The following is a 25,587-nucleotide window of genomic DNA, read 5'->3' as shown; positions in this document are numbered from 1 at the left end:
ATGCCTCTCTATTCTGAGGCTGTGCCCTCTGGTCCTAGACTCTCCCACTATTGGAAACATACTCTCCACATCTAATCTATCTGGGCCTTTCAATATTCAATAGGTTTCAATGAGATTCCCATCTCCCCCCATTCTTCTAAACTCCAGTAGTACAGGCCCAGAGCAATCAAATGGTTCTCTTGTGTTAACCCTTTCATTCCCTTTCTACCTACCTAACTAAGTGAGCAGTGCAAATAAAAAGGTAGCATTCATGGGTTCATTTGCATTCACAAATCTGGAGGTGGAGAGGAAGAAGTTGTTCCCAAAATGTTGAGAGTGTGTCTTCAGGCTCCTGTACCACCTCCTCAAAGTTAGTAATAAGAAGAGGGCATGTTCTGGGTGATGGGGGTCCTTAATGATTGATGCTGTTTATTTGAGGCATTGCCTTTTGAAGATTATCCCTAACTGCCCAATTAATAACCCGTCTCTATCACAGACATTCCTGTTGTCTGTCCATCCCTTCCACACTTCCCCTGCAACTTAAAACTAACTTTTTCCCCACCCTATCCCCATCATGATGAAGGATCTTTATTAACAGTTTTTTTCCCCACAACTCACTACATTGGTGTTCAAAGGTTCAATTATTTTTTCAGGTTTCTTTTTGAAAGAGGAATGTTCTAAGACCTCCGAATCTGTCTGCATACCATGTCCATACGGATCATATTCTACGCAATGGAACAACGTGTTTACCTGTCTCCGCTGTGATGAATGTGGATACGGTAATGTTGCACATGTATTCAGATCTTCAACATTCTTCCAAAGTGTTCATTTCCATGTAACCCCTTTCCTGTAACACAGGGCCGTTGCAGGTGACAGAGATTGAATAAGGACATCAACGGGACGTCAGTGTAAATCCTGGCTTCTCCAATATAACCAAACCAATTGCATTGACAAAGGACCTCAAATCCTATATTGAATTGGAGTGGATGAAGTATTTTGCACAGAGTTGTAAAACTGTTCAATAGTTCCATTTAATATCAGAGAAATGTATGCAATATACATCCTGAAACTCTTGTTCTTCACAGACTGCAGGACACAAAGTAGCCGTTTCCCAAAACTGGAAAATCTGCTCATTTAGGGCTGACCTGAGTCTGAAGGCAATCAAATAGTTCTTCATTGAAATGGTACTTGGGGGTGCTAGGACTGGGAACAGATGAAGGATCTTGGCCTGAAATGCTGCCTGGCCCACTGCGCGCTTCTGGCAGTTTGTTGCTGTTTGATATCTCAAGCTGCATTTTACTGTCCAATGGCAATTTATCCAGCATTTACTCTGAGACACATCTAGTTAACCCAGTTCACATATCTAGAAACCTCTCTCGGTTTCACCAATCACCTACCACCTTGTACTTCTCCCTCCCCTCCCCCCACCTTCTTGTCCTGACTTTTCCCCTTCTTTTCCAGTCCTGATAAAGGGTCTCGGCGTGAAACATCGACTGTGTACTCTTTCCCACAGATGCTGCCTGACCTGCTGAGTTCCTCCAGCGTGTGTTGCTCTAGTTAACCTACCCCTGTCCTTGAGAGGCCCTAAGCCCAGAGGTTTGAGTGGAGAAGATCCCTCCAAGCTTTTGCCCCTTAGGAACATGGCATTAAGAGGCAGGAAATCACTGCCTCAGCTTCTGGTATCAAATGAAAGTGCCAACAGTCATCGAGTCTGAATGGAAAATATCTGGGAGCATCAGTATCCAAGAACTTAAAGCACACTTCATCTCCACACACTCAACCCACATTCTAGGGCAGGTGTGTCAATTCAATTCTGTAATTCTTGTCTTTGTCATTGTACCTTCTACTCCTGCAGAAGGGATGCAGTATAAGAGAAACTGCACGGCGCGCTCAAATGCCCAGTGTGAATGTAGCGAGGGCTACGTTTGCGAAGACAGCGATTGCAGAAGCTGTATCACAAAAGGTAATCTTCCTCTGCTTTCCTCTGCACTTCATGTTATCCCAATGACTGAAAGGTGGGTCATGGCTCACAGTTTCTCATTGTCACCTTGTCACTTGTCTATCACAATTATGTGTTCTACTTGTGCTCTCCCCACTGCTACAATGACTGGTTGTGTGTGTTCCACCAGTTACTGCAGCAGTGGGCATAACAGGTCCAGATCGGTCGGGGACCCACAATCCTCTACATTCTTGTTTATGGGGATTTCAACACTGATGGAAGTGCCATTTTTAGAAGCTTCTGAGAAGCTGCCTGGTTAAACGGACTCAATCCTTCTGTGGGTACTCCGCTGGGGAGAGAGTTTCACGGTGTAGACACAGCAGTGATATAGTTCTGAACGTGGATGGTGGAGGCCCAGTACATCTGTTGCCCTGTCCAGATTCAGGAGGTACTATCAGAATAGGCTGGGCAACACCTCTTGTACAGTGCAGCCTCTAAAAGCGGATAGGAAGAGAAAAAATGTTCACAGGAGTTGATAGAGATCTAATCAACAGCTCTGTTCTGGATAGTGTCGAGCTTGAGAGTTGTTTGTGTCTACCTAACCTCAGAATCAGGTTTAGTATCAACAGCATATGTCATGAAATTTATAAATTTTGTGGTAGCAGTACCATGCAATACATAATAGAAAGAAAAAACTGTGAATTACAGTATACATATGTGTGGGAATGTATGTGTGTATACACACACACACACACACACACACACACACACACACACATTAAACTAAATAAGTAGTGCAAAAAATAGAAATTTTAAGAAGTAGTGAGGCAGTGTTTAAGGGTTCAATGCCCATTTAGGAATTGGATGGCAGAGGGGAAGAAGCTGTTCCTGAATCACTGAGTGTGTGCCTTCAGGCTTCTGTACCTCCTACCTGATGGTAGCAATGAAAGAGGGCATATTGTAGGTGATGGGGATTCTTAATGATGGATGCCGCCTTTTTGAGACACTGCTCCTTGAAAATGTCCTGAATTCTACAGAGGCTAGTGCCCATGATAGAGCTAGCTGAGTTTATAACTCTCTGCAGCTTACTTCAATCCTGTGCAGTAGCCATCACCCCCATACCAGATGGTTATGCAGCCAGTTAGAATGATCTCCACAGTATATAGAACATAGAAATCTACAGCACATTACAGGCCCTTCGACCTACAATGTTGTGCCGACCATGTAACCTACTCTAGAAACTGCCTAGAATTTCCCTAGCGCCTAGCCCTCTATTTTTCGAAGCTCCATGTACCTATCTAAGAGTCTCTTAAAAGACCCTATTGTATCCACCTCTACCACCGCCACTGGCAGTGCATTCCACACACTCACCATTCTCTGTGTGAAAAACTTACCCCTAACATCACCTCTGTACCTATTTCCAAGCACCTTAAAACTATGCCCCCTTGTGTTAGCCATTTCAGCCCTGAGAAAAAGCCTCTGGCTATCCACACGATCAATCCCCTTCATCATCTTATACACCTCTATCAGGTCACCTCTGTCACTCCAAGGAGAAAAGGCCAAGTTCACTCAACTGATTCACATAAGGTACGCCTTCCAATCCAGGTAACATCCTTGTAAATCTCTTCTGCACTCTCTCTATAGTATCCACATCCTTCCTGTAGTGAGGTGACCAAACTGAACACAGTACTTCAAGTGGGGTCTGACCAAGATCTTGTATAGCTGTAACATTACCTCACGGCTCTTGAACTCAGTCCCATGGTTGATGAATGCCAACACACTATACACCTTCTCAACAACACTGTCAACCTGCACAGCAGCTTTGACTGTGCTATGGACACGGACCCCAAGATCTCTCAGATCCTCCACACTGCCAAGAGTCTTACCACTAATATAATTTGTCTTCAAATTTGACCTACCAAAATGAACCACTTGACATTTATCTGAGTTGAAGTCCATCTGCCACATCTCAGCATAGTTCTGCGTCCTATCAATGTCCCGCTGTAACCTCTGACAACCTGTAGAAACTTTGGTAATTACTTCTCTAGACAAGTATGTATCTTGGCATCGGAGATTCCCAGGATGGTGGTGATGAGGGATAATCGATAGCCATCGAACTTCAAGAGTAAATGGTCTGGAGATTGTTGTGTCTGACCCAGAGAAGGGAAACTGTGTAACCACTAGGTAGGAGTGTCTGACTGGTGTAGTCGGGAGAGAACTCTAAAGATGGCCCTCCCCATACACATGCACATGTGCATACTTATGTGTGTACACGCACACACCTTGGAGGAGAAGACAGAAGATATTCTTCCAAATCGATTGGAGTTTCCTGATTTCAGAATTCGGAATCTTCCCTTGGCATATTCAGCTCAGCAGCATGGTGACTGGTCCACTGACAGTGTTGTAATGGCTAACCTCTCCTTTGTGTAGGTGGAGCTGTGACAAGCAATCCTTGCTCTTCAGGAACATTTTCTGACACAGGAGCTGAGCCATGCCGACCTTGGACCAAGTGAGTGTGGAGATCTGCTTCAAATGTTGTACTTGCTGTTCTGGTACTGCTTACATTAATACGTACTCTGCGTGACTCCAGAACCGAAGCTACTTCTGGGTAGTCAGCCATTTTCAGGCCCCAAGCTTCACGCTAATGTTTTCCTTTCACATCACCGGTATAAAGTGAGCTTCAGCCCAGTTGTTTCATGGTCTGTGACACATTTTCCCACTTTGCTTAAGCTAGATTGCTGTGGCATTATTTACTTCCAGGGAACTCCAAAGAATGTAAATTTGAATTGTAAAGGATTCACCTTGCTACAGTATGTGGCTTTCCTGCGCCCTCTGAGATGTCCATATTGTGTATTACATTTCAGTGTTTCCTTTTCCACTTCCTCCACAACCCCCGTCACATTGCCATCTCATCATCCCCTCCACCTCACTGAGATTATGCTCTTTCTGTTTCTTTATAGTGAACCCAGATAATGTCAACTAGTTCCATAATTACATGAACTCTGAGGCAATTGTCCTCACATAGGGAGCCCCTCACTCAATCCCCAATTTGCTGTTCACCTTTTACATCAGTGCCCAGAAACGTAAACCCCTCACTGGGCTCGTAAGCAACCGTGGCTCGTTAGCGGTCTCTGCTAACAGCCACGTGACTCAGCAGTGAGGGGGCCACCATTCATAAACAATACAGCAGGGTCAGTATGATTCGGGGTTCAACCAAACAGGAACGTAGTGATGTTCCCATTAAAGAAACCTCAATCTGAATGAATGCTGCGTAAATACTGCCCGTACACAGTTGTCAGCAAGAAATAACAGATCATACACTGCATAAAATTATAAAGGAAGCATGTTTACACATTTCAGCTTTATTGAACAATTAGTAGGGAAGAGAAAAGAGAAATAAATAAAAGAGCCTATTACAGTTAACCCAGTCCAATGTGCAGATAAAGTTGGAGCTCATCCTGGAGTTTTTGTTCACTCACATGATGGACCCACAGTCTACGTGAAAGCACACACATTCCAAACTTCACACAAGATCCGTCCCTAACAAACAGGCTCTTGCTCGGGAATAGTAGCCCTTCCTCCTTGGAGCCATTCATCTGCACAAAGCCCTTCATGCAATGGGGACTCTCCTTCCCACACCGTCCTATAGCATCTTCCCTCCTGTCCTCTCCATAGATCCCACCAAAAAAATACCCTGAACCAGATTCCTGTCCGTCACAAATCTCTCTGCCGTGCTCTCTGGAACTTTCCCCCCATTCCGCCATCCTGATTGCTTGACACAACATTCCTAAGTTGACAGCAGGGCTTCTTATCTCCAGCTGAAACCAAAATACTCTACCAGCAGGACACACTGCTTTTGTAGAAACTGCTAAGATGAAATATCTACTGCATAGCGGTAGAAATCTTAACCAGGGCAATACAGATATAACACCATAAGACATAGGAAGAGAATTATGCCATTCAGCCCATCAAGTCTGCCCAACCATTCCATCACGGCTAATTTATTAACCCTCTCAACCCCATTTTCTTGCCTTCTCCACATAATCTTTGATGCCCTGACTAACCAAGAACTCATCAACCTTTGCTTAAAGTATACGGCCTCCACAACCGTCCATGCCAATGAATTCCACAGATTCACCATCCTCTGACTAAAGAAATTCCTCCTTACCTCTGTTCTAAAAGAATGTCCCTCTATTCTGAGGGCATGCCCTCTGGTCCTAGACCTCCCCCCCACCCCACTATTGGAAGTATCCTCTCCAGGCCCACTCTAGCTAGACCTTTCAATATTTGGTGGATACAGTTGCCATCTTTAAGTCCTACATGAACAGCAGCCATCTCGGAGTGAACCCCAGATGATTTATTTGTGCTGATTGATGACCCCTGACCAGCTCAGTGCACATGGATTATTGGAACAGTGTGTAAATAAGGAGATGCGTGTATCTGTGGGAAGGGGGAAGAGAGAGTTTGTGCTGCTTCACCTCCTGAGCAAAGTCACATCAGAAATTTTTTGGTGAATATCGTTCCCATCTCTTTAGTAATGTTTTTGTTTCTGTCCTTTTTTGAAGTTGCACCAGCCTGGGTTACGTCGAAATATCACCTGGAAGTCAAATGAGAGATACCATCTGTGATTACAGCACAAAGGTAACTCCCACCCAGAGAGGTAAGCAAGGATTAAATGTAGTTTATCTGGTGAATTTACAGAATTTATATACTCTTCATACCCAGCTCAGCACCATCCCCGGGTTATCATTGTCCTAAATGGACAATAATTGATGTTGTGATCAATGCGAAATAAGGGATTAATGCATTAAAGAAAATATGAAGTGAATCAGGTGGACATTTGTCCTCAACTCCGCACCTACTCAGTAAGATCACGGTTGATCTGTTACCCCGGCAGTGCTTATTCTCAGTAACTCAAGAACCCTAGATCTGTTATCCCAGCAGCATCCGTTCACAATAACTCTGATCCCCTGGATTAACCTCAGATTCCCTCGATTTGATACCCCAGCAGCCCCTGTTCACAGGAACTCCAGATCCCAACAGCTCTCCCCCCATCCCTCACCTTCTTATCCTGGCACCTTCCTCCTTTCCAGTCCTGATGAAGTGTCATAGCACAAATCGTCGACTGTTCATTCATTTCAATAGATGTTCTAACCTGCCAAGTTCCTCCAGTATTTTTAAAAACACAAACACCAGGAAATCTGCACATGCTGGAAATTCAAGCAACACACACAAAAAATGCTGGTGAACGCAGCAGACCAGGCAGCATCTATAGGAAGAGGAACAGTCGACGTTTCGGGCTGAGACCCTTCGTCAGGACTAACTGTAAGAAGAGATAGTAAGAGATTTGAAAGTGGGAGGGGGAGGGGGAGATCCAAAATGATAGGAGAAGACAGGAGGGGGAGAGATGGAGCCAAGAGCTGGACAGGTGATTGGCAAAAGGGATATGAGAGGATCATGGGACAGGAGACCCAGGGAGAAGGAAAGTGGGGGGGGGGAACCCAGAGAATGGGCAAGGGGTATAGTCAGAGGGACAGAGGGAGAAAAAAGAGAGAAAAAAAGGGGGAAGAAAGAAAGAAAGAAAGAAGGGATGGGACACGAAGGGGAGGTGGGGCATTAACGGAAGTTAGAGAAGTCAATGTTCATGCCATCAGGTTGGAGGCTACCCAGACGGAATATAAGGTGTTGTTCCTCCAACCTGAGTGTGGCTTCATCTTGACAGTAGAGGAGGCCGTGGATAGACATGTCAGAATGGGAATGGGACGTGGAATTAAAATGTGTGGCCACTGGGAGATCCTGCTTTCTCTGGCGGACAGAGCATAGGTGTTCAGCGAAACGGTCTCCCAGTCCGCGTCAGGTCTTGCCAATACATAGAAGGCCGTATCGGGAGCACCGGACGCAGTATATCACCCCAGCTGACTCACAGGTGAAGTGTCGCTTCACCTGGAAGGACTGTCTGGGGCCCTGAATGGTGGTAAGGGAGGAAGTGTAAGGGCATGTGTAGCACTTGTTCCGCTTTCAAGGATAAGTGCCAGGACGGAGATCGGTTGGAAGGGATGGGGGGGAACGAATGGACAAGGAAGTTGAGTAGGGAGCGATCACTGCAGAATGCAGAGAGTGGGGGGAGGGAAAGATGTGCCTAGTGGTGGGATCCCGTTGGAGGTGGCGGAAGTTACAGAGAAAGGGGCTTCCTTTCCTCCACCATCAACTCTACTCTCAAACGCATCTCCCCCATTTCACGCACATCTGCTCTCACCCCATCCTCCCGCCACACCACTAGGAATAGGGTTCCCCTTGTCTGCACCTACCACCCTACCAGCCTTCGGGTCCAACTTATAATTCTCCGTAACTTCTGCCACTTCCAATGGGATCCCACCACTAAGCACATCTTTCCCTCCCCAACCCCCCTTTCTGCTTTCCGCGTTGAGTCCGTGGTTAAGAAGGCAAATGCAATGTTGGCATTATGTCAAAAAGAATAGAATATAAAAGCAAGGAGATAATCCTGAGCCTTTATAAGACACTAGTCAGGCCACACTTGGAGTATTGTCGACAGTTTTGGGCCCCATATCTCAGAAAGGATGTGTTGTCATTGGAGAGAGTCCAGAGGATGATTCTGGGAATGAAGGGGTTAACTTATGAGGAGCATTTGGCAGCTTTGGGCCGATACTCACTAGAATTTAGAAGAATGTGGTGGGAGGGGAATCTTATTGAAACCTACTGAATGTTGAAAGGACTAGACAGGGTGGATGTGGAGAGGATGTTTCCTATGGTGGGGGTATCCAGATTCTTTGATACACAGCCCCAAAATTGAAGGGCAACCTTTTAGAACAGAGGTAAGGAGGAATTTTTTTAGCCAGAGAGTAGTGAATCTGTGGAATACTCTCCTACAGATGGAGGCCAAGCCTGTGGGTATATTCAAGGTGGAAGTTGATCATTTCCTGATTGGTCAGGGCACCAAAGGATATGGCAAGAAGGCCATGAGTGGGATCTGGGATCAGCCATGATGGAATGGCGGAGTAGACTTGATCGGCTGAATGGCCTAATTCAGCTCCATTTTCTTACGGTCTTACGGAACTACTTCAATCAGAGGGCAGCAAGAGTGTGGAACGAGCTGTGAGAGTAAGTGGTGGACGTGAGTTCAATTGCACCATTTAAGAGAAGTTTGGTCTGGGTGCAAGTCGATGAGACTAGGCAGAATAATAGTTCAGTACAGACTAGCTGGGCCAAAGGGCCTGTTTCTGTGTTGTAGTACTTTATAACTCTATGATTCATTGATTTCTCTCCAGCCAAAGAATCTTCTAACAAAAAGGAGGTTGTAACGGCCATTGTGGCTTTCGCTGGCCTCTTCCTGCTTTGCCTGTCCATTGGACTGCACATTGCTACGTTTAGGAAAAAGAGAAGAAGAGATTGTACTCTGTCACCAGGTAAATAAAATATTACTTGGTTGTCTTCTTTCATTTATACTGTGGGCTGGTGACAAGTGAGAGCAGGCAATGCGGTTCCAAGCGGTTTGGAGTCTTATCTGGAATCACCTGAGAGAAATGGACAAAAAGGGAACCAACGGTTCTGAACACTGACCTGTAGCCCATCAACCGGACTGAAGTGGGAATGAGATGTGAGAGGAGAGCAGAACTGAATGTGTACACCTGGAGATTTCATTGACACCTGGAGGATGAGATGTGAGAGGAGAGCAGAACTGAATGTGTACACCTGGAGATTTCATTGACACCTGGAGGATGAGATGTGAGAGGAGAGCAGAACTGAATGTGTACACCTGGAGATTTCATTGACACCTGGAGGGTGGATTTGCAAAGCTGTGGAATGCTGAGTTGCTGTTTTGGGGTGTTCTGCCACCACTAATGCTCCTGACAAACTTGCACTGACAAAGAATGACCTCTTCCGACAAGTACAAGAGGTTCACTTGGTACTACAGGAGAGAAAACAATTCCCCTGCCTTTAGTCGAATGTGTTATGGAATACACTTGAATAGTTTTGTGCAAAGACGGGTGTGTAATTCTCTAAAATCCTCCTCAGATGCTGTCCCAAAGCACTTTACAGCCATTCTGATACTCATGACACATGGCCACTGCTAGGAAATGTGCAGCTGATCTGTGCACAGTGTGATCCCATTAGCAACAAATGCAATATACAGAAAACCTGAGACTGGGTAGAACTGCACCTAGTCCTCCCCCAACTATTCCTCCAATAAGGCCTTGGTATGACATTTAACCCACGCCATTGTAAGTCCAGTGGTGAGGTGCTGGACTTCCACAACCCTTCACACACAACACGCTGGAGGAACTCAGCAGGTCAGGCAGCATCCGTGGAAACGATCAGTCAACGTTTCGGGCCGAGACCCTTCATCAGGACTGAAGAGGGAGGGGGCAGGTGGGGGGAGGGTGGGAAGGAGAAGGCTGGTAGGTGCCAGGTGAAAAACCAGTAAGGGGAAAGATCAAGGGGTGGGGGAGGGGAAACAGGGAGGGGATAGGCAGGAAAGGTGAAGAAGGAATAGGGCAAAGCACAATGGGTAGTAGGAGGAGGCTGACGCGCCACGCTCACTGCCATGCGGAGATACCTACGGGCCCTGTCCCTCTCTTTGCCACCACTCCGGGCCTCGCTCTCCACCGTCTGCCATGGACCTCTCTTACACTTCATTCTCTGCTGGATTCATGCCTCCAACCACCACTTCTTCTCCTTCCTCACGTCCAAGAAGGACCACAAGCTCGCCCGCCTGGAGCCCACGACAACAACTACCTCCAGCCCGGACCCCGACCCCTCAGACCTCGACTTCTCAGGTCTCCGGCAGGCTGAAGACCCATCCGCCTCTGACTCTGACCCCGACTAGAACCATGGCCTCCCGGACGTGGGCACCAGCCCCCTGGCGGGCCATGGACTCACTCGCTTCCGACTTGGACCTCAATTCTGGCGCCCTGCAGGCCACAGGCTCCACCACCTCCGGCTCCGGATCCAGCTCGGACCGAGGTCCTGACCCTCTCCAGACCGAGACCACTTTTACTGCCGCTGGGTCCTACCACCCGTCTGATTCCCCCACTACCCTCTTTCCTCCCCGCAACTCCCAACCTTCCGTCTACCCCTCATCGCCCCTCCGTTCCTCTGATCCCTCATCCTCCCCTAACCCCACTCTCCCTGAACATCCCAACCCCCCTCTCCCTCCTGAGACCTCCCACTCTTTACCCTCCTCCGACCCCAGCCCCAACCCTTGCCGTGTCTTCACCATCCCCTCTGACCTTCCCCTCTCTGAGGCAGAATGTTCTGTCCTTAGCAAGGGCCTCACTTTTGTCCCCCTCCGTCCACACCTCAGTGAATTCAGTGCCTGCCATGACGCTGAACTCTTCTTCCATCGCCTACGTCTCCGAACCTACTTCTTTGGCAAGGATTCCCCTCCCCCTACTGATGACCCCTTCTCCTGTCTTCAACCCTCCTCCTCCTCCTGGACACCCCGCCCAGGCCTTCTACCTGCACTCGATCTTTTCATCTCCAACTGTCATCGAGACATCAACCGTCTCAACTTCACCGCTCCTCTCTCTTGATCCAACCTCACTCCCTCTGAACGCACTGCCCTCCATTCACTCCGCACTAATCCCAACCTCACCATCAAACCCGCAGACAAAGGTGGTGCTGTAGTAGTCTGGCGGATGGACCTCTACCTCACTGAGGCCAAATAGCAGCTCTTTAATACCTCCTCTTATTTACCCCTGGAACAGGACCCCACCAAAAAACATCAAACCATTGTCTCCCGCACCATCACCGGCTTTATCAACTCCAGAGACTTTCCATCCTCTGCCGCTAATCTCATTATTCCCACACCCCATACCGCTGGGTTTTACCTCCTCCCAAAGATACACAAGCCTGACTGTCCCGGTAGACCCAAACAACAGGAATTCTGCAGATGCTGGAAATTCAAGCAACACACATCAAAGTTGCTGGTGAACGCAGCAGGCCAAGCAGCATCTGTAGGAAGAGGTGCAGTCGATGTTTCAAGCCGAGACCCTTCGTCAGGACTAACTGAAGGAAGAGTGTCCTGGTAGACCCATAGTTTCTGCCTGCTCCTGCCCCACTGAATTTGTATCTGCCTACCTGGACTCCATTTTGTCACCCATAGTCCAGTCCTACCCCACCTACATCCGGGATACATCCCATGCCCTCCACCTCTTCAATAACTTCCAGTTCCCCGGTCCCAACCGCTTCATTTTCACTATGGATGTCCAATCCTTATACACTTCCATTTCCCATCATGAAGGCCTCAAAGCCCTCCGCTACTTTCTGGACAATAGACCTCACCATTTCCCCACCACCACTACCTTCCTCCGGTTGGCAGAACTGGTACTCACACTTAATAACTTCTCTTTTGGCTCTTCCCACTTTCTTCAGACCAAGGGTGTAGCTATGGGCACTGGCATGGGCCCCAGCTATGCCTGCCTCTTCTTTGGTTATGTGGAACAGTCTATGCTCCAAACCTATTATGGTACTGCTCCCCAACTTTTCCTTCGCTACATTGACGATTACATTGGCGCTGCTTCCTGCACCCATGCTGAGCTCGTCAATTTCATCGACTTTACTTCAAACTTCCACCCAGCCCTCAAATTCACTTGGTCTATCTCGGACACTTCTCTCCCCTTTCTCGATCTCTCGGTCTCCATCTATGGAGACAGACTGTCCACTGACATCTTCTATAAGCCCAATGACTCTCATAACTACCTTGACTATACCTCTTCCCACCCTGCCACATGCAAAAATGCTATTCCCTATTCCCAGTTCCTCCGTCTCCGCCGCATCTGCTCCCAGGATGAGGCTTTCCGTTCCAGGACATCTCAAATGTCCTCTTTCTGTAAGGATCGTGCTTTCCCTTCTGCCATCATCAATGATGCCCTCACCCGCATCTCCTCCATTTCCTGCACTTCGGCCCTCACCCTATCTTCCCGTCACCACGACAGGGACAGAGTTCCTCTTGTCCTCACCTACCACCCCACCAGCCTCCGGATCCAGTACATTATCCTCCGCAAATTCCGCCACCTTCAACAGGATCCCACCACTAACCACAACTTTCCTTCTCTTCCCCTCTCGGCTTTCCGCAGGGATCAGTCCCTCCGCGACTCCCTGCTCCACACGTCCCTCCCCACGGATCTCCCACCCAGCACTTATCCCTGAAAGCGTAAGGGCTACACCTGTCCCAACACCGCCTCTCTCACCACTATTCAGGGCCCCAAACAGTCCTTCCAGGTGAGGCAACACTTCACTTTTGAGTCTGTTGGGGTCATCTTGCATCCAGTGCTCCTGGTGCGGCCTCCTTTACGTCGGTGAGACCCGACGCAGATTGGGGGACCACTTCATTGAGCACCTCCGCTCCATCCGCCACAACAGATAGGATCTCCCAGTAGCCACCCACTTCAACTCTGCTTCCCATTCCCATTCGGATATGTCCATACATGGCCTCCTCTACTGCCATGATGAGGCCGAACTCAGGTTGGAGGAGCAACACCTCATATACTGTCTGGGTAGTCTCCAGCCCCTTAGTATGAACATTGAATTCTCCAACTTACGGTAACTCCCTCCCCCTCCCTTCCCCCATCCCAGTTTCACTCCCCATCACTTGAATTCTGCCCCCTCTTCCAGCTGCCTATCACCTCCCTCATGGTTCCGCCTCCTTCTACTACCCATTGTGCTTCCCCCTATTCCTTCTTCACCTTTCCTGCCTATCCCCTCCCCCACCCCTTGATCTTTCCCCTTACTGGTTTTTCACCTGGCACCTACCAGCCTTCTCCTAACAACCCTCCCCCCACCTGCCCCCTCCCTCTTCAGTCCTGACAAAGGGTCTCAGCCCGAAACGTTGACTGATTGTTTCCACAGATGCTGCCCGACCTGCTGAGTTCCTCCAACGTGTTGAGTGTGTTGCTTTGACCCCAGCATCTGCAGAGTATTTTGTGTTTACTTCCACAACCCTTTCCTTGGTGTTGTGTGGACCTCCCACCAGCCTTTGCTGGGTGGACCTCCCACCAGCCTTCGCTGGGTGTTGTGTGGACCTTCCACAACCCTTCCCTTGGTGTTGTGTGGACCTCCCACCAGCTGTGCACAGATGCCAGGTGGTCTGCCCACCACTGGGTTTGGGTAGTCCCTCTGCCAGCTTCTTATACAACATATCTGCTGCTGTCTGGAGAATCCCAGCGATTAGTTCTGTGTCCACAATTGTTCACTACTTATTTTCACAACTTGGGGGAGGGGGTGAAAAGCAAGGCTTCCAGGTTTGCTGATGATATGAAAATAAGTGGAGGAAGATGCCCTGAGAAGGGCATGACCTTATAACAAGACATTGAATGATGTGCAAAAATCCTGGCAAATGGAGTTTAACAGGAGTCAAATCCTGGCAAATGGAGTTTAACATGGAAAAATGAGATCATGTACTTCAGTAAGCAGAATCAAAAAGCCAATTATTATCTAAGTGGTTTGGCCTTTATTGCAAAAGGGTCTGGAGTTTTAAAATAGAGCATTTTTTCAAAACAATTGCACAGGGTGTTGGTGAGGTCACACCCGGATGTCAGTCTGTGTTTGTATTCCCATGTGCTTCTGTCCCCACTCCTGCTCTACCCCGGCCCCTGTATTACTGAGTCCGCTGTCTCTCATCTGCTTCTCATTATTACCTGTATTGCAGCCACCTGTGTCTCATTGTGCTCCACCTATCATCTGCCTCTCTGTTTATTGCTCAGTGTATTTCAGTCCTGTAGTTTTCAGCTAATTGTCGCCAGATTGTGCCAGTAAATTTTCCTGAGCCTTTCCAGTATTTGTATCTGTGCTCTGTCTGTCTGAATATGAACTCTGCCTGTTTCTTGATTCTGGTTTTTTGATTTCTCTGGATGTTTTGATCTCTGCTTGAACTTTGACACCGACTTTGTTTGCCACCTCTGGATTTGTTACTCAATTAATATCACTGTGTGCACAGTCTGTGATTGGATCCCTGCTCCAGTGCCCTGACTCGAGAATACTGTGTACAGTTTTGGAACACTTAACTAAAAAGGAAAGTAGCATTGATACAGTCCAAAGGTGATTCACCAGGCTAATTCCTGGATGAATCTATTGAAAGAGGATAAGCCATTTTGGTCTGTATTCCTGAAGAATTAGAAACATCAGGGGTGACCTTATTGAGATATGTTCCTCAACAGGCATGAGGACTTTTGAGATTTTTCTTAATATGGTTGGTCTACTCCTTGTGGTCCCACCAATGTTCCTCTGCATAGTGCCACCCCCCACCACCACTGGTCATCTGGCATGTTGTGCGGTCCTCCTCCCAACCTCTGCAGTCTATGCTTATTGAATGAGGCTCCAGGATCTGGAGTGGAACTTGAATCAGGTCGGTGTCACTGCACCCAGAAGGCTAACTGAAAGAGTTTGCTGAAAGCAGCTCATGGTATTATTTACAATAGGAAATGAAGGAATTTATTAATGGAGGAAAGTATAGGGCAGCGATTCCAAAGGTGGGGACCACGGACCGCTTGCTTAATGGTATTGGTACATGGCATTAAAAAGGTTGGAAACCCCTGGCACAGGGAGGTGCCCGAGGTAGGTTTTTCTATTTGGACAGTGATGGGTGTGTGGAACATCCTGCAGGGATGATGGTACAGCCAGATGCATTTGGGATACCTAAGAAACTCTTAGATAGGCACATGCATAATAGAAAAACGGAGGGCAATGTAGGAGGAAAAGGTTAGATTGATCTTGGAGTAGGTAAAAGAGTTGGTGTAACATCATGAGCCGAAGGGCCTGTACTGTGCTGTAATGTTCTGTGAAGTCAGATGAAGATTTTTTTAATGCACTTGTTATTTTAAAGTTTTTTGTCTTTCAGATGAAGCACAAGCAAAACTTACAAATACACTATGTGAAAAAACCAACAATATTCGCTATCCAGAACAGGAATGTGGAGGGACACCTTGCCTAGACACAAAGAACATGGAGCATGCCAGTGTTGACATACCTTCTGTATGATAACCTTGGGCTGTGAAGGAAGACTTGCATGAACAGCATGCATTTTCTGCAGCTTTGCTAACATGAGCTTTCTGCTCCCTGTTGTGTAACTGTGCTGTAAATTGCTGGAGCGTTGGCTGGGAATGTCACCTATTGAATACTGTTGGACCATAAGACATAGGAGCAGATTTAGGCCATTCAGCCTGTTGAATCTGCTCTGCCATTCCATCATGGCTGATCCCAGATCCCATTCAACCCCATACACCTGCCTTCTCACCATATCCTTTGATGCCCTGACCGATCAGGAAACAATTAACTTCCACCTTAAATATATGCATGGACTTTGCTTCCACTGCCGTCTGTGGCAGAGTTTTCCACAGATTTACTACTCTATAGCTAAAATAATCCCTCCTTATCTCTGTTCTAAAGGGTCGTCCCTCAATTTTAAGGCTGTGCCCTCTAGTTCTAGATAGCCCCATCATAGGAAACATCCTCTCCACATCCACCCTATCCAGTCCTTTCAATATTCGGTAGGTTTTGATGAGATCCCCCTGCACTTTTCTAAATTCCAGCCCAAAACTGCCAAACACTCCGCATATGCTAACTCCTTCTGTTCCTACTGACTTGTCCCCCCGTGGCGAGGAAGGAAAAAGTCAGAGAGGGCATCAGAGTTGGAGGCACTCACACTCCTGAGAAGAAAAGATGGAGAAACAGTTAGGGCTCTCTGAATGGGGAATGACAGAGGAACGCAACAAGTAACAGGGGCATGTGGCAGCTGCCAGGTGAATATTTCAAATGAGAACTAGGCTGATTACCGTAAGTAAAGACAGAATACGTGAGCAGGGGAGGATATGCTGGAACAAGTTAGGCCACAGCTTGAGCACTGTATAGTTTTGCTTGTAATACTGCAGGTACATTTCCAACACTGTGTGTGGTTCTGCTCATAATACTGCGAGATGTGATTTCAGGGGAGAGCATGCAATGGAAGAACCATGTCTACTCATCCTAATTTTTACAAACTTCTATAGATAGTTAGATACTTTATTGATCCCAAAGCAAATTATAGTGTCACAGTAGCATTACAAGTGCACAGATATAAATATTAGAAGAGAAGTAGAAAGAATAAAAAATAACTTACCGCAAATAATCTAGCAGGAGGAGGCCATCACTGCCCTGACTATAGGTTGCCTCATTATAGAGCCTAATGGCCGAGGTTAAGAATGACCTCATATAGCGCCTTTAGAGTAGCGCAGTTAACTTAGTCTATTACTAAAGGTACTCCTCTATTCAACCAAGGTGACATGCAGAGGGTAAGAAACATTGTCCAGAATTGCCAGGATTTTCCGTAGGGTCCTTTGTTCTATCACAGCCTCCAGTGTGTCCAGTTTGACTCCTATAACAGAACCAGCCTTTCTAATTAGTTTATTGAGCCTGTTGGCATCACCTGTGTTGATGCCATTACACCAGCACATTATCACATAGAAGAATGCACTGGCAACAACAGACTGGTAGACCATGTGAAGGAGAGGCCTGCATACTCCAAAGGACCTCAGTCTCCTCGGGGCTGTGGGCCTTCTTGTACACAGCTTCTGTGTTGGTGCTCCACTCAAGTCTGTCATCCAGGAGCACCTCCAGGTACTTGTAGGTCCTCACCACATCCACGTCCTCACCATCAATAGTAACAGGGAGCAGTGCAGGCTCGGTCTTCCTAAAGTACATCACCATCTCCTTTGTCTTCCTGATGTTGAGCTGCAGATGATTCAGCTTGCACCATTTGACAAAATCCTCTATCAGGGCCCTGTGTTAATCCTCTCCTCCTTTCTGTATACACCAAACTATTGCTCAGTCATCAGAGAATTTCTGCAGATGACATGACTCAGTGTTGTATCTAAAGTCTGAGGTATACAGGGTAAACAGAAAGGGAGCCAATTCAGTCCCCTGGGGGCCCCAGTGCTGCTTACAGCCATGTCTGACACACGGCTCTGAAGCCGCACAAACTGTGGTCTGCCAGTCAGGTAATCCATTATCCAGGATACAATGGAAGTGCCAGCCTGCATTGAATGGAGCTTTTCCAGCAATGAAATCAAAAACCATGATCCTCTGCCCTGCTTATCCAAATGCGAGTAGGCTCTGTTCAGCAGGTAGATGACAGCATCATCAATTCCAATGTGCTCCTAGTAGGCAAACAGTAGAGGACTGTGGGTTGATATGACCAGGGGTTGGAAGTAAGCTAGTTACAGCCTTCCTAGGGTCCTGCCGAAGGGTTCTGGCCCAAAACGTTGACTCATCGTTTCCACGGATGCTGCCCAACCTGCTGAGTTCCTCCAGCGTGTTGTGATTGTCCCTAGGGTCTTCATGATAGGTGGGGTCAGGGCCAATGGACTTTCGGTTGGTCCTTCTTGGGTACTGGGACCACAGATGATGTTTTCCACACAATCGGGACCCTCTCCAGGCTTAGTCTCAGATTGAAAATGTGCTGCAGAACTCCACACAACTGCTCAGCACACTCCTTCAGTACCCTGGGGTTCACACCATCCGGTCTCAATCCGGGTTTCCCAGGATCCTTGCACAGTGGGGAGAGTCCTGACTGGCTGCATCACAGTTCGATATGGAAACACCAATGTCCAGCAATGAAAAAGTGGTGGATACAGGCCAGTCCATCACAGGAAAAGCTCCCCCCCCCCCACCCATCATTGAGCACATTGACAAGGAGCGCTGCCACAAGAGAGAGGCATCCATCATCAAGGACCCCCGCCACCCAAGCCATCCGTCTTCTCGACAAGGAGGTACAGGAGCCTTGAGACCAATACCACCTGGTTCAGAAAGTTACTACCCTAGGACCATCAGGCTCCTGAACCAGTGTGGATAACTTCACTCACCTCATCTCCTAACTAACTCTACAACCTGCAGACTCAATTTCAAGGACAATTTTTGTTCTCCGTATATTTTTATTTTCTTTCGGTGGTTTGTAAGGTTTTGTTTATGTATATTTTTCTTGTAGATTCTATTTCTATATTTTTCTGTAAATGCTTACCAAAATGAATTTCAAGCAAGTATATAGTCAAATATACGTACTTTGATAACAACTTCACTTTGAACCTCAGTCTGCATGACCTTTTCCTCTGACTACAGTATCTCAGTCCATTGGGTTGTGAAAGGACTGATGTCCGTTTCCAGAGGGATCATAAACCAAGGGTGTAGTTTTCAGGTAAATGGTAGAGAATTAAAGGAAATGAGAGAAAAAAAATCACCCCAAGAATGGTGGAATGGCAAGGAAACCTGAAAGGATGGTGGGGACAAAGACCTTCATGTAAAATGCTCACATAAAAGGCCAGTTTGTTAAACCAAAGAGGTTTACAAGAATCAGGTTTAATATCAGTGGCACATATCGTGAAATTTGTTGTTTTGTGGCAGCAAATCAATACAATACATAATAAAAATTATAAATTATAAGAAATATTTAAATATTAAATAAGTAGTCCAAAAAGAGAATAGATACAAACGTTTGTATATATTACATATTCACTACGTGCTTCCCCCATCTCTCTCTCTCTCTCTCTCTCTCTCACTCACTCACTCACTCACTCTCTCACTCTCACACACACACACACACACACACTCACTCCATTCAGAAATCTGATGATGGAGGGGAAGAAGTTGTTCCTGAAACTTTGGATGTGTGTCTTCAAACTCCATACCTCCTCCTTGATGGCGGTACAACAAGAAGCCAAAATAAGGACAATATCTGTACTTCACATGTAATTGGAGTCATACCCTGTACCTGACCAAGGTGAACCATCTTCACCTTTATGCCTGTAACACTGTATTGTAATATAACCTGGAAATTTGTAATAATAAAATATACTTGTGGAAAAAGAATTTTTCACCAAGGTTGGTACAAAGGACTGTTTGTAAGGTGCATTCTGAGTGTATGTAGAACCGCATAAGACCATAAAATATAGGAGCAGAATTGGGCCACTTGACCTATCAAGTTTGCTCTGTAATTACATCATGGCTGATCCAAATTTCCTTTCATCTCCAATCTCCTGCCTTCTCCCTGCATCCCTTCATGCTCTGACCAATCAAAAATCTATCAACCTCTGGCTTAAATACACATAAAGACTTGGCCTCCACAGCTGCCTATGGCAATGAATTCCACAGATTCACCAATCTCTTCCTAAAGAAATTCCTCCTCATCTCCGTTCTACAAGAACGCCCCTCTATTCTGAGGCTGTGTCCTTTCATCTTAGACTCTCCCACCAGAGGAAACATCCTCTCCACATCCATTCTATCAAGGCCTTTCACCATTTGATAGGTTTCAATGAGGTAACACCTCACTCTTCCGAATTCTGGTGAATACAGGCCCAGGGCCGTCAGATGCTCTTCATATGACAAGCCGTTCAATCCTGGAATTTGTGAACCTCCTTTGAACCCTCTCCAATTTCAGCACATCCTTTTGAAGATGTGGCCAAATCCTGCTCACAATACTCCAAGTGAGGCCTCAACCGTTTCAACATTACATCCTTGCTTTTATATTCTAGTCCTCTCCAAACTTATTGACCCAACCTCTCACTTCCTCATCCAGGTTACTTATAAAAATCACAAAGAGCAGGAGTCCAAGAACAGTTCCCTGCAGAAAACCACTGGTTACCGACCTATGGTTATTAGGTAAGGTGCATTCTGAGCATTTCCTAGGAAGCACAAGTTAACAGCGAGACGCACACATTGACATATTGGGGCAGATGACCACACAATTAGGCAGAGGTGCATCTTAATGAGGACAGGGGTAGAGGAGAGAGGAGCAATTCCCTGAGGTAGGGGCTGGAGACAGCCGAAGATAGAGCTGCATCTGGTGGTACATTTGGATCTGGGTTTTGTCAGTGACTATGACCAGAGATCAGATGGGTTCAACCTCAGCTTGAGGATATGAAGGTTAATAGTTAACAGGACTTCCAGAACCAGACAGACAAGAATAAGTACTTGTTTCTTCTATCTACTTCAATGACAAAGTTTAAATATGACGGTAATATGTTTCCAAAAATATCACAACCAGAAGTGAAATAGAAAGTTGTAGGTTGTAGGAAAGTTTTAGTGGGATTGAGTGAGTGCACTTTGCTACACATACTGGGAGATGGACTATAAGCCACAAGGGTGCGTCAATGGCAGTACAGTGAGAGCTCAGGGCAGACATACATAAATCTTTGAAACTGTGACAACTAGTTGAGAAGGCTGTGGGAGATTTCTTTGCTGTGCAAATAGAGTCATAAGGGCATCTTAGTAACTCTACCATGGGTAAATGTATGGCTCAAAGCTCTGACATTAATACAAGCTATCTCTCTGACCCAAAACTACTACAGCAATAAGAACATTGCCACAAGAAAATCAGTGTTGAAGGTCTCAAGAATCAACGAACTTAGTTCTTCAGACAGCAGCTGACAGACATCTTGTTCTAGTCCACGGCTTCCGGACTGGAGTTTATCCTGTTCTAGTCCACAGCTTCTGGACTGATGCACATCCTGTTCTAGTCCACAGCTTCTGGACTGATGCACATCCTGTTCTAGTCCACAGCTTCTAGACTGACTGATACCCTGTTCTAGTCCATGGCTTCTGGACCGATGGACATCCTGCTCCAGCCCACAGTTCTGCACTTGTAGATGTCCTGTTCAGGTGCATGGCTTCTGGACTGATGGACATCTTGCTCTAGCCAATGATTCTGGACTGACGGACATCCTATTCCAGCCAATGGTTCTGGACTGATGGACATCCTATTCCAGCCAATGGTTGGGGACTGACAGATGTCCTGCTCCAGTCCACGATTCTGGACTAACAGATATCCTGCTCCAGCCAATGGTTCTGGACTGACGGATACCCTGTTCTAGTCGATAGCTTCAGGCTGCCATGGAATCCACTGGCATTGGCAACTGCAAAAGGGCCATTCCCTATCTGAAAGCAATGAGTTGGTTTCATGGGAAAGACCAGGTGATTCCAGAGCTAATTAACATGTAACATTAGACATTATGTGATTAAAAAGACCAAAGTGGGGAACAAACAGCTCTATGGACTGTGTTTTACACCCATGCTATAAAGAGATTGTGGATGAAAGCATGCACAAAACACAGAACCCTCTTGATAATCAAAACAGGCACAGTTTCTTAATCATCAACCCAAACAGGCAAGAACCCACTCCACTGAGCGCCATGAGCAGACGTAGAAGTGCCCAGTGGAGGAAACACTTCAAAAGACCACCTGAACTGTGACCCTATTCCACAGCCAACTAGTCAGTCCAGATTTGCTACCACATCTGGCTGACATGAAAAGACTATATCCCCACAGAGACAAAAAGCCGCAAGAGCAGACTGCTGAAGGTCAAAAATTTGGCAATGAGAAGCTTCAGGTACATGCTTATAGCCTCAGCTCCCGTATCTGGGACAAAGAAGGTATTCCAGAGAACCAAAGAAATGCCACAGTTGTGATCATGTTCAAGTAGGGAGACAAATTGAGTTGGCAGCTTCACAGGTGTCTCACCTGGGTTCTCCGCCTGCAGTTGAAGAGTTGCTCCTTGATATGCAGTGTGGATTCCATCCACTTAAGGCACTTCAAGAACATGCTCTTCACCATGGGACTGTCCCAGGAGCAGAATCAGACTCCAGATATGGTTTTTTTGACATCAGCATCAATTGAGAGAAGCAATGCAGTATTCACAGATTTGGCTACCTTCATCTAATGTGATGGTTTACAAACTGTGATCTTGACCAATCCACAACTAATCCAATCTCACTGTAGACTAGGGTCAAACAAGCCTGTCCCATTGACCCAAACACTTCCCCCAGTCTTTCTCAGCACAAAACTGCACATCGTCTCCAATGAGCTTTCAGGTAAGATAACGCTAATCTAGGGGATACATGGAAAACTTTTCCACCTACATCACCTTCATAACCAAGGTCACACCAACTTTAGTCCTCAACCTACAGCACAAGGCTCTAAATCATCAGATCCTACACAAATGGATAAAAGAGGATGGGCTTCCATTCAGCATCCAGAAACACCAGTCCTCTACAGCCCTGCTTCTGCTATACAAAATCACCCTCTGATGTTAAATGTCTGTGATGAGACCCAGACAACCATAGCCCAGCTCTCCACTTAGGAGTCACAAGGCAGATGTGGACGGTAAAATCTACCATCATTTCAGTGTGCCAATAAGTATCTGAAAAGCAAGATCTGGTCAAAGCTCATGATCTGTGAGGCAATCATAACTGTACCCCCTGCCCCCCCATGCTTCACAGTGTCAGGTACCTCAAAATGCTGAAGGTTTGCCACCGATGTCGATTCTGTAATACCCTTTAAATCTGTAGAAAGAATTAGAACATGAAACATGGAATAGAACAGCACTCTACAGGCCCTTTGGCCCATGATGTTGTGACAACCTTTTATTCTACTCCAAATCCACCTAATCCCTCTCATATAGCCTTCCATTTTTTTCATCCATGTGCCTATCCAAGAGTCTCTTAAATGTCCCTGTTATATCAGACTCTATGCTATCACCTGTCAGGTCACCTCTCTAGCTTGCTCAATCTTTTCTCACAAGACACACCCTCTAATCCAGGCAGCAACCTGATAAATCTCCTCTGCACCTTCTCTAAAGCTTCCACATCCTTCGTATAATGAGGCAACCAGAACTGAACACAATACTCCAAGTGAGGTGAAACATCTTCGTTCTCCTCTCCCAGGCAAAGTTGTCCAGCACTGAGATCTCATCACTGTCAGATAGAACAGATTCAGTAGTGGAGGTGACAGAGCCTCTGCCTCACCCGGGACTGGTCCTAACCGCTAGTGCTGTCTGTTCTCCCTGTGATCTTAAGAATTTTCTCCAGATGCCCCAGTTTCCTCCCATGTGGAACCGGCTAGGACTTTTCTCTTTGGAGCCAAGGAGGATGAGCAGTGACTTTGTTAGAGGTGTGCTAGATGATAAGAGACATAGATATAGTGGACAGCCAGAGAGGGCATAATTTTAGGATAATTGGAGAAAGCACAGGGGCATATTAGGGGTAGTTTCTTTTACACAGAGAGGGGTGAGTGTGTGGAACGCCCTGCCAGGGGTGCTCGTTGAGACAGATACTTTAGGGACATTTAAGAGACTTTTAAATAGGCAGATGGATGATGGGAAAATGGAGGGCTATGTGGAGTAGGTTAAAAGATTGGCACAACAGTACTATGTTCCACTGAATGCATCCACCACAGGGGAAATACAAAGGGAAGAGGTTGAAGCGGGAGAGATACAGAGGTGAGGGTTTGAATCGGGGAGATACAGATATCAGGGTTTGAGTCTGGGGAGATACAGAGGTGAGGGGTCAAATTGGGGGGGATACAGAGGTGAGGGGTCGAACCAGGGGAGGTACAGATGTGAAGAGTCAAATTGAGGGAGATACAGAGGTGAGGGGTCAAACTGGGGGAGATACAGAGGTGAGGGGTCGAACCAGGGGAGATACAGCTGTGAAGAGTCAAATCGGGGGAGATACAGAGGTGAAGGGTCGAACATGGGTGGAATAAAAATGAAATGAATGGTGGGTTGTGTAAATGGTCAGATGGTGATCAGCAGAGACTCAATGGGCTGAAAGGCCTGTTTCTATGCTGTACAACTCCATGATACTATGTTACTCTCATGTCAGACATCTAAAACCCAAAGCAGGCACGCTATCCCAAGCTACTGTACACTGGGTGGAGTGATGAAATGATTATGAACTTCCTCAAACCTCCCTCAGAAAAGTGGTGTACCGCTACCAACGCATGAGAAATCCCCAGATCATGACTGCACGAAGAGTTAGGGTTGTCAGGATGGCACTGAAAACCTCATCCATCTAAAAGCTTTGGTAGTAGAAATAAATGTGCAGATTATTTTCTAAACAGGGAGAAAATCCAAAAATTTGAGATGCAAAGAGACTTGGGAGCCCTTGTGTAGAAAACCCTAAAGGATAACTTGCAGGTTGAGTCGGTGGTGAGGAAGGCAAATACAATGTTAGCATTCATTTCAAGAGGTCTAGAATACAAGAGCAGGGATGTGACGCTGAGACTTTATAAGACACTGGTGAGGCCTCATCTTGAATATTGTGAACAGTTCTGGATTCCTCATCTAAGAAAAGATGTGCTGGCATTGTAGAGGCTTCAGAGGAGGTTCATAAGGATGATTCTGGGAATGAAAGGGTTATCATACAAGAGAGATTTGATGGCTCTGGGTCTGTACTTACTGGAATTTAGAAGGATGAAAGGAGATGTTATTGAAACATTTCTAATGTTGGAAGGCTAGACAGAGTAGATGTGGAAGGCATGTTTCCCATGGTGGGGGAATCTAGGACAAGAGGACACAGCCACAGGATAGAGGGGTGTCCAATTAAAAACTGAGATGCAGAGAAATTCCTTTAGCCAGAGGGTGGTGAATATATGGAGGCCATGTCGTTGGGTGTATGTAAGGCAGAGCTTGATAGGTTCTTGATTGGCCATGGCATCAAAGGTTACGGGGAGAAGGCCAGGAGGTGGGGCTCAGGAGAGGGATCAGCCATGATACAATGGTGGAGCAGACTCGATGGGCCAAATAGCCTAATTCTGCTCCTATGTCTTTATGGTGTTATGTCGATCATAGGAGCATTGTACATAGGCTCCATCTTGACTGGAGGGTTAATACTTTTTATATATTATGTATT

The 25,587-nt window shown here is 46.5% G+C and overlaps 1 protein-coding gene across 1 annotated transcript in view; it reads left to right on the top strand.

Annotated features, from left to right (window-relative positions):
- Positions 1-19,758, top strand: part of LOC134337660 (tumor necrosis factor receptor superfamily member 9-like) — a 35,373-nt gene extending 15,615 nt beyond the window's left edge. Inside the window, exons 2-7 of the mRNA XM_063032851.1 lie at positions 633-758; positions 1,835-1,942; positions 4,349-4,427; positions 6,484-6,578; positions 9,205-9,342; positions 15,774-19,758. Coding sequence (XP_062888921.1) covers positions 633-758; positions 1,835-1,942; positions 4,349-4,427; positions 6,484-6,578; positions 9,205-9,342; positions 15,774-15,913 — 686 coding nt within the window. The 3' untranslated portion in view covers positions 15,914-19,758. The remainder of the gene's footprint in view (positions 1-632; positions 759-1,834; positions 1,943-4,348; positions 4,428-6,483; positions 6,579-9,204; positions 9,343-15,773) is intronic.
- The last annotated feature ends 5,829 nt before the right edge of the window (positions 19,759-25,587 follow it).

Source organism: Mobula hypostoma, chromosome 25 (assembly GCF_963921235.1).
Source record: "Mobula hypostoma chromosome 25, sMobHyp1.1, whole genome shotgun sequence".
In the NCBI taxonomy this organism is placed as follows: domain Eukaryota; kingdom Metazoa; phylum Chordata; class Chondrichthyes; order Myliobatiformes; family Myliobatidae; genus Mobula; species Mobula hypostoma.
Note: the sequence above shows the minus strand (reverse complement) of the source record. Positions and strands in the feature narration are given on the sequence as shown.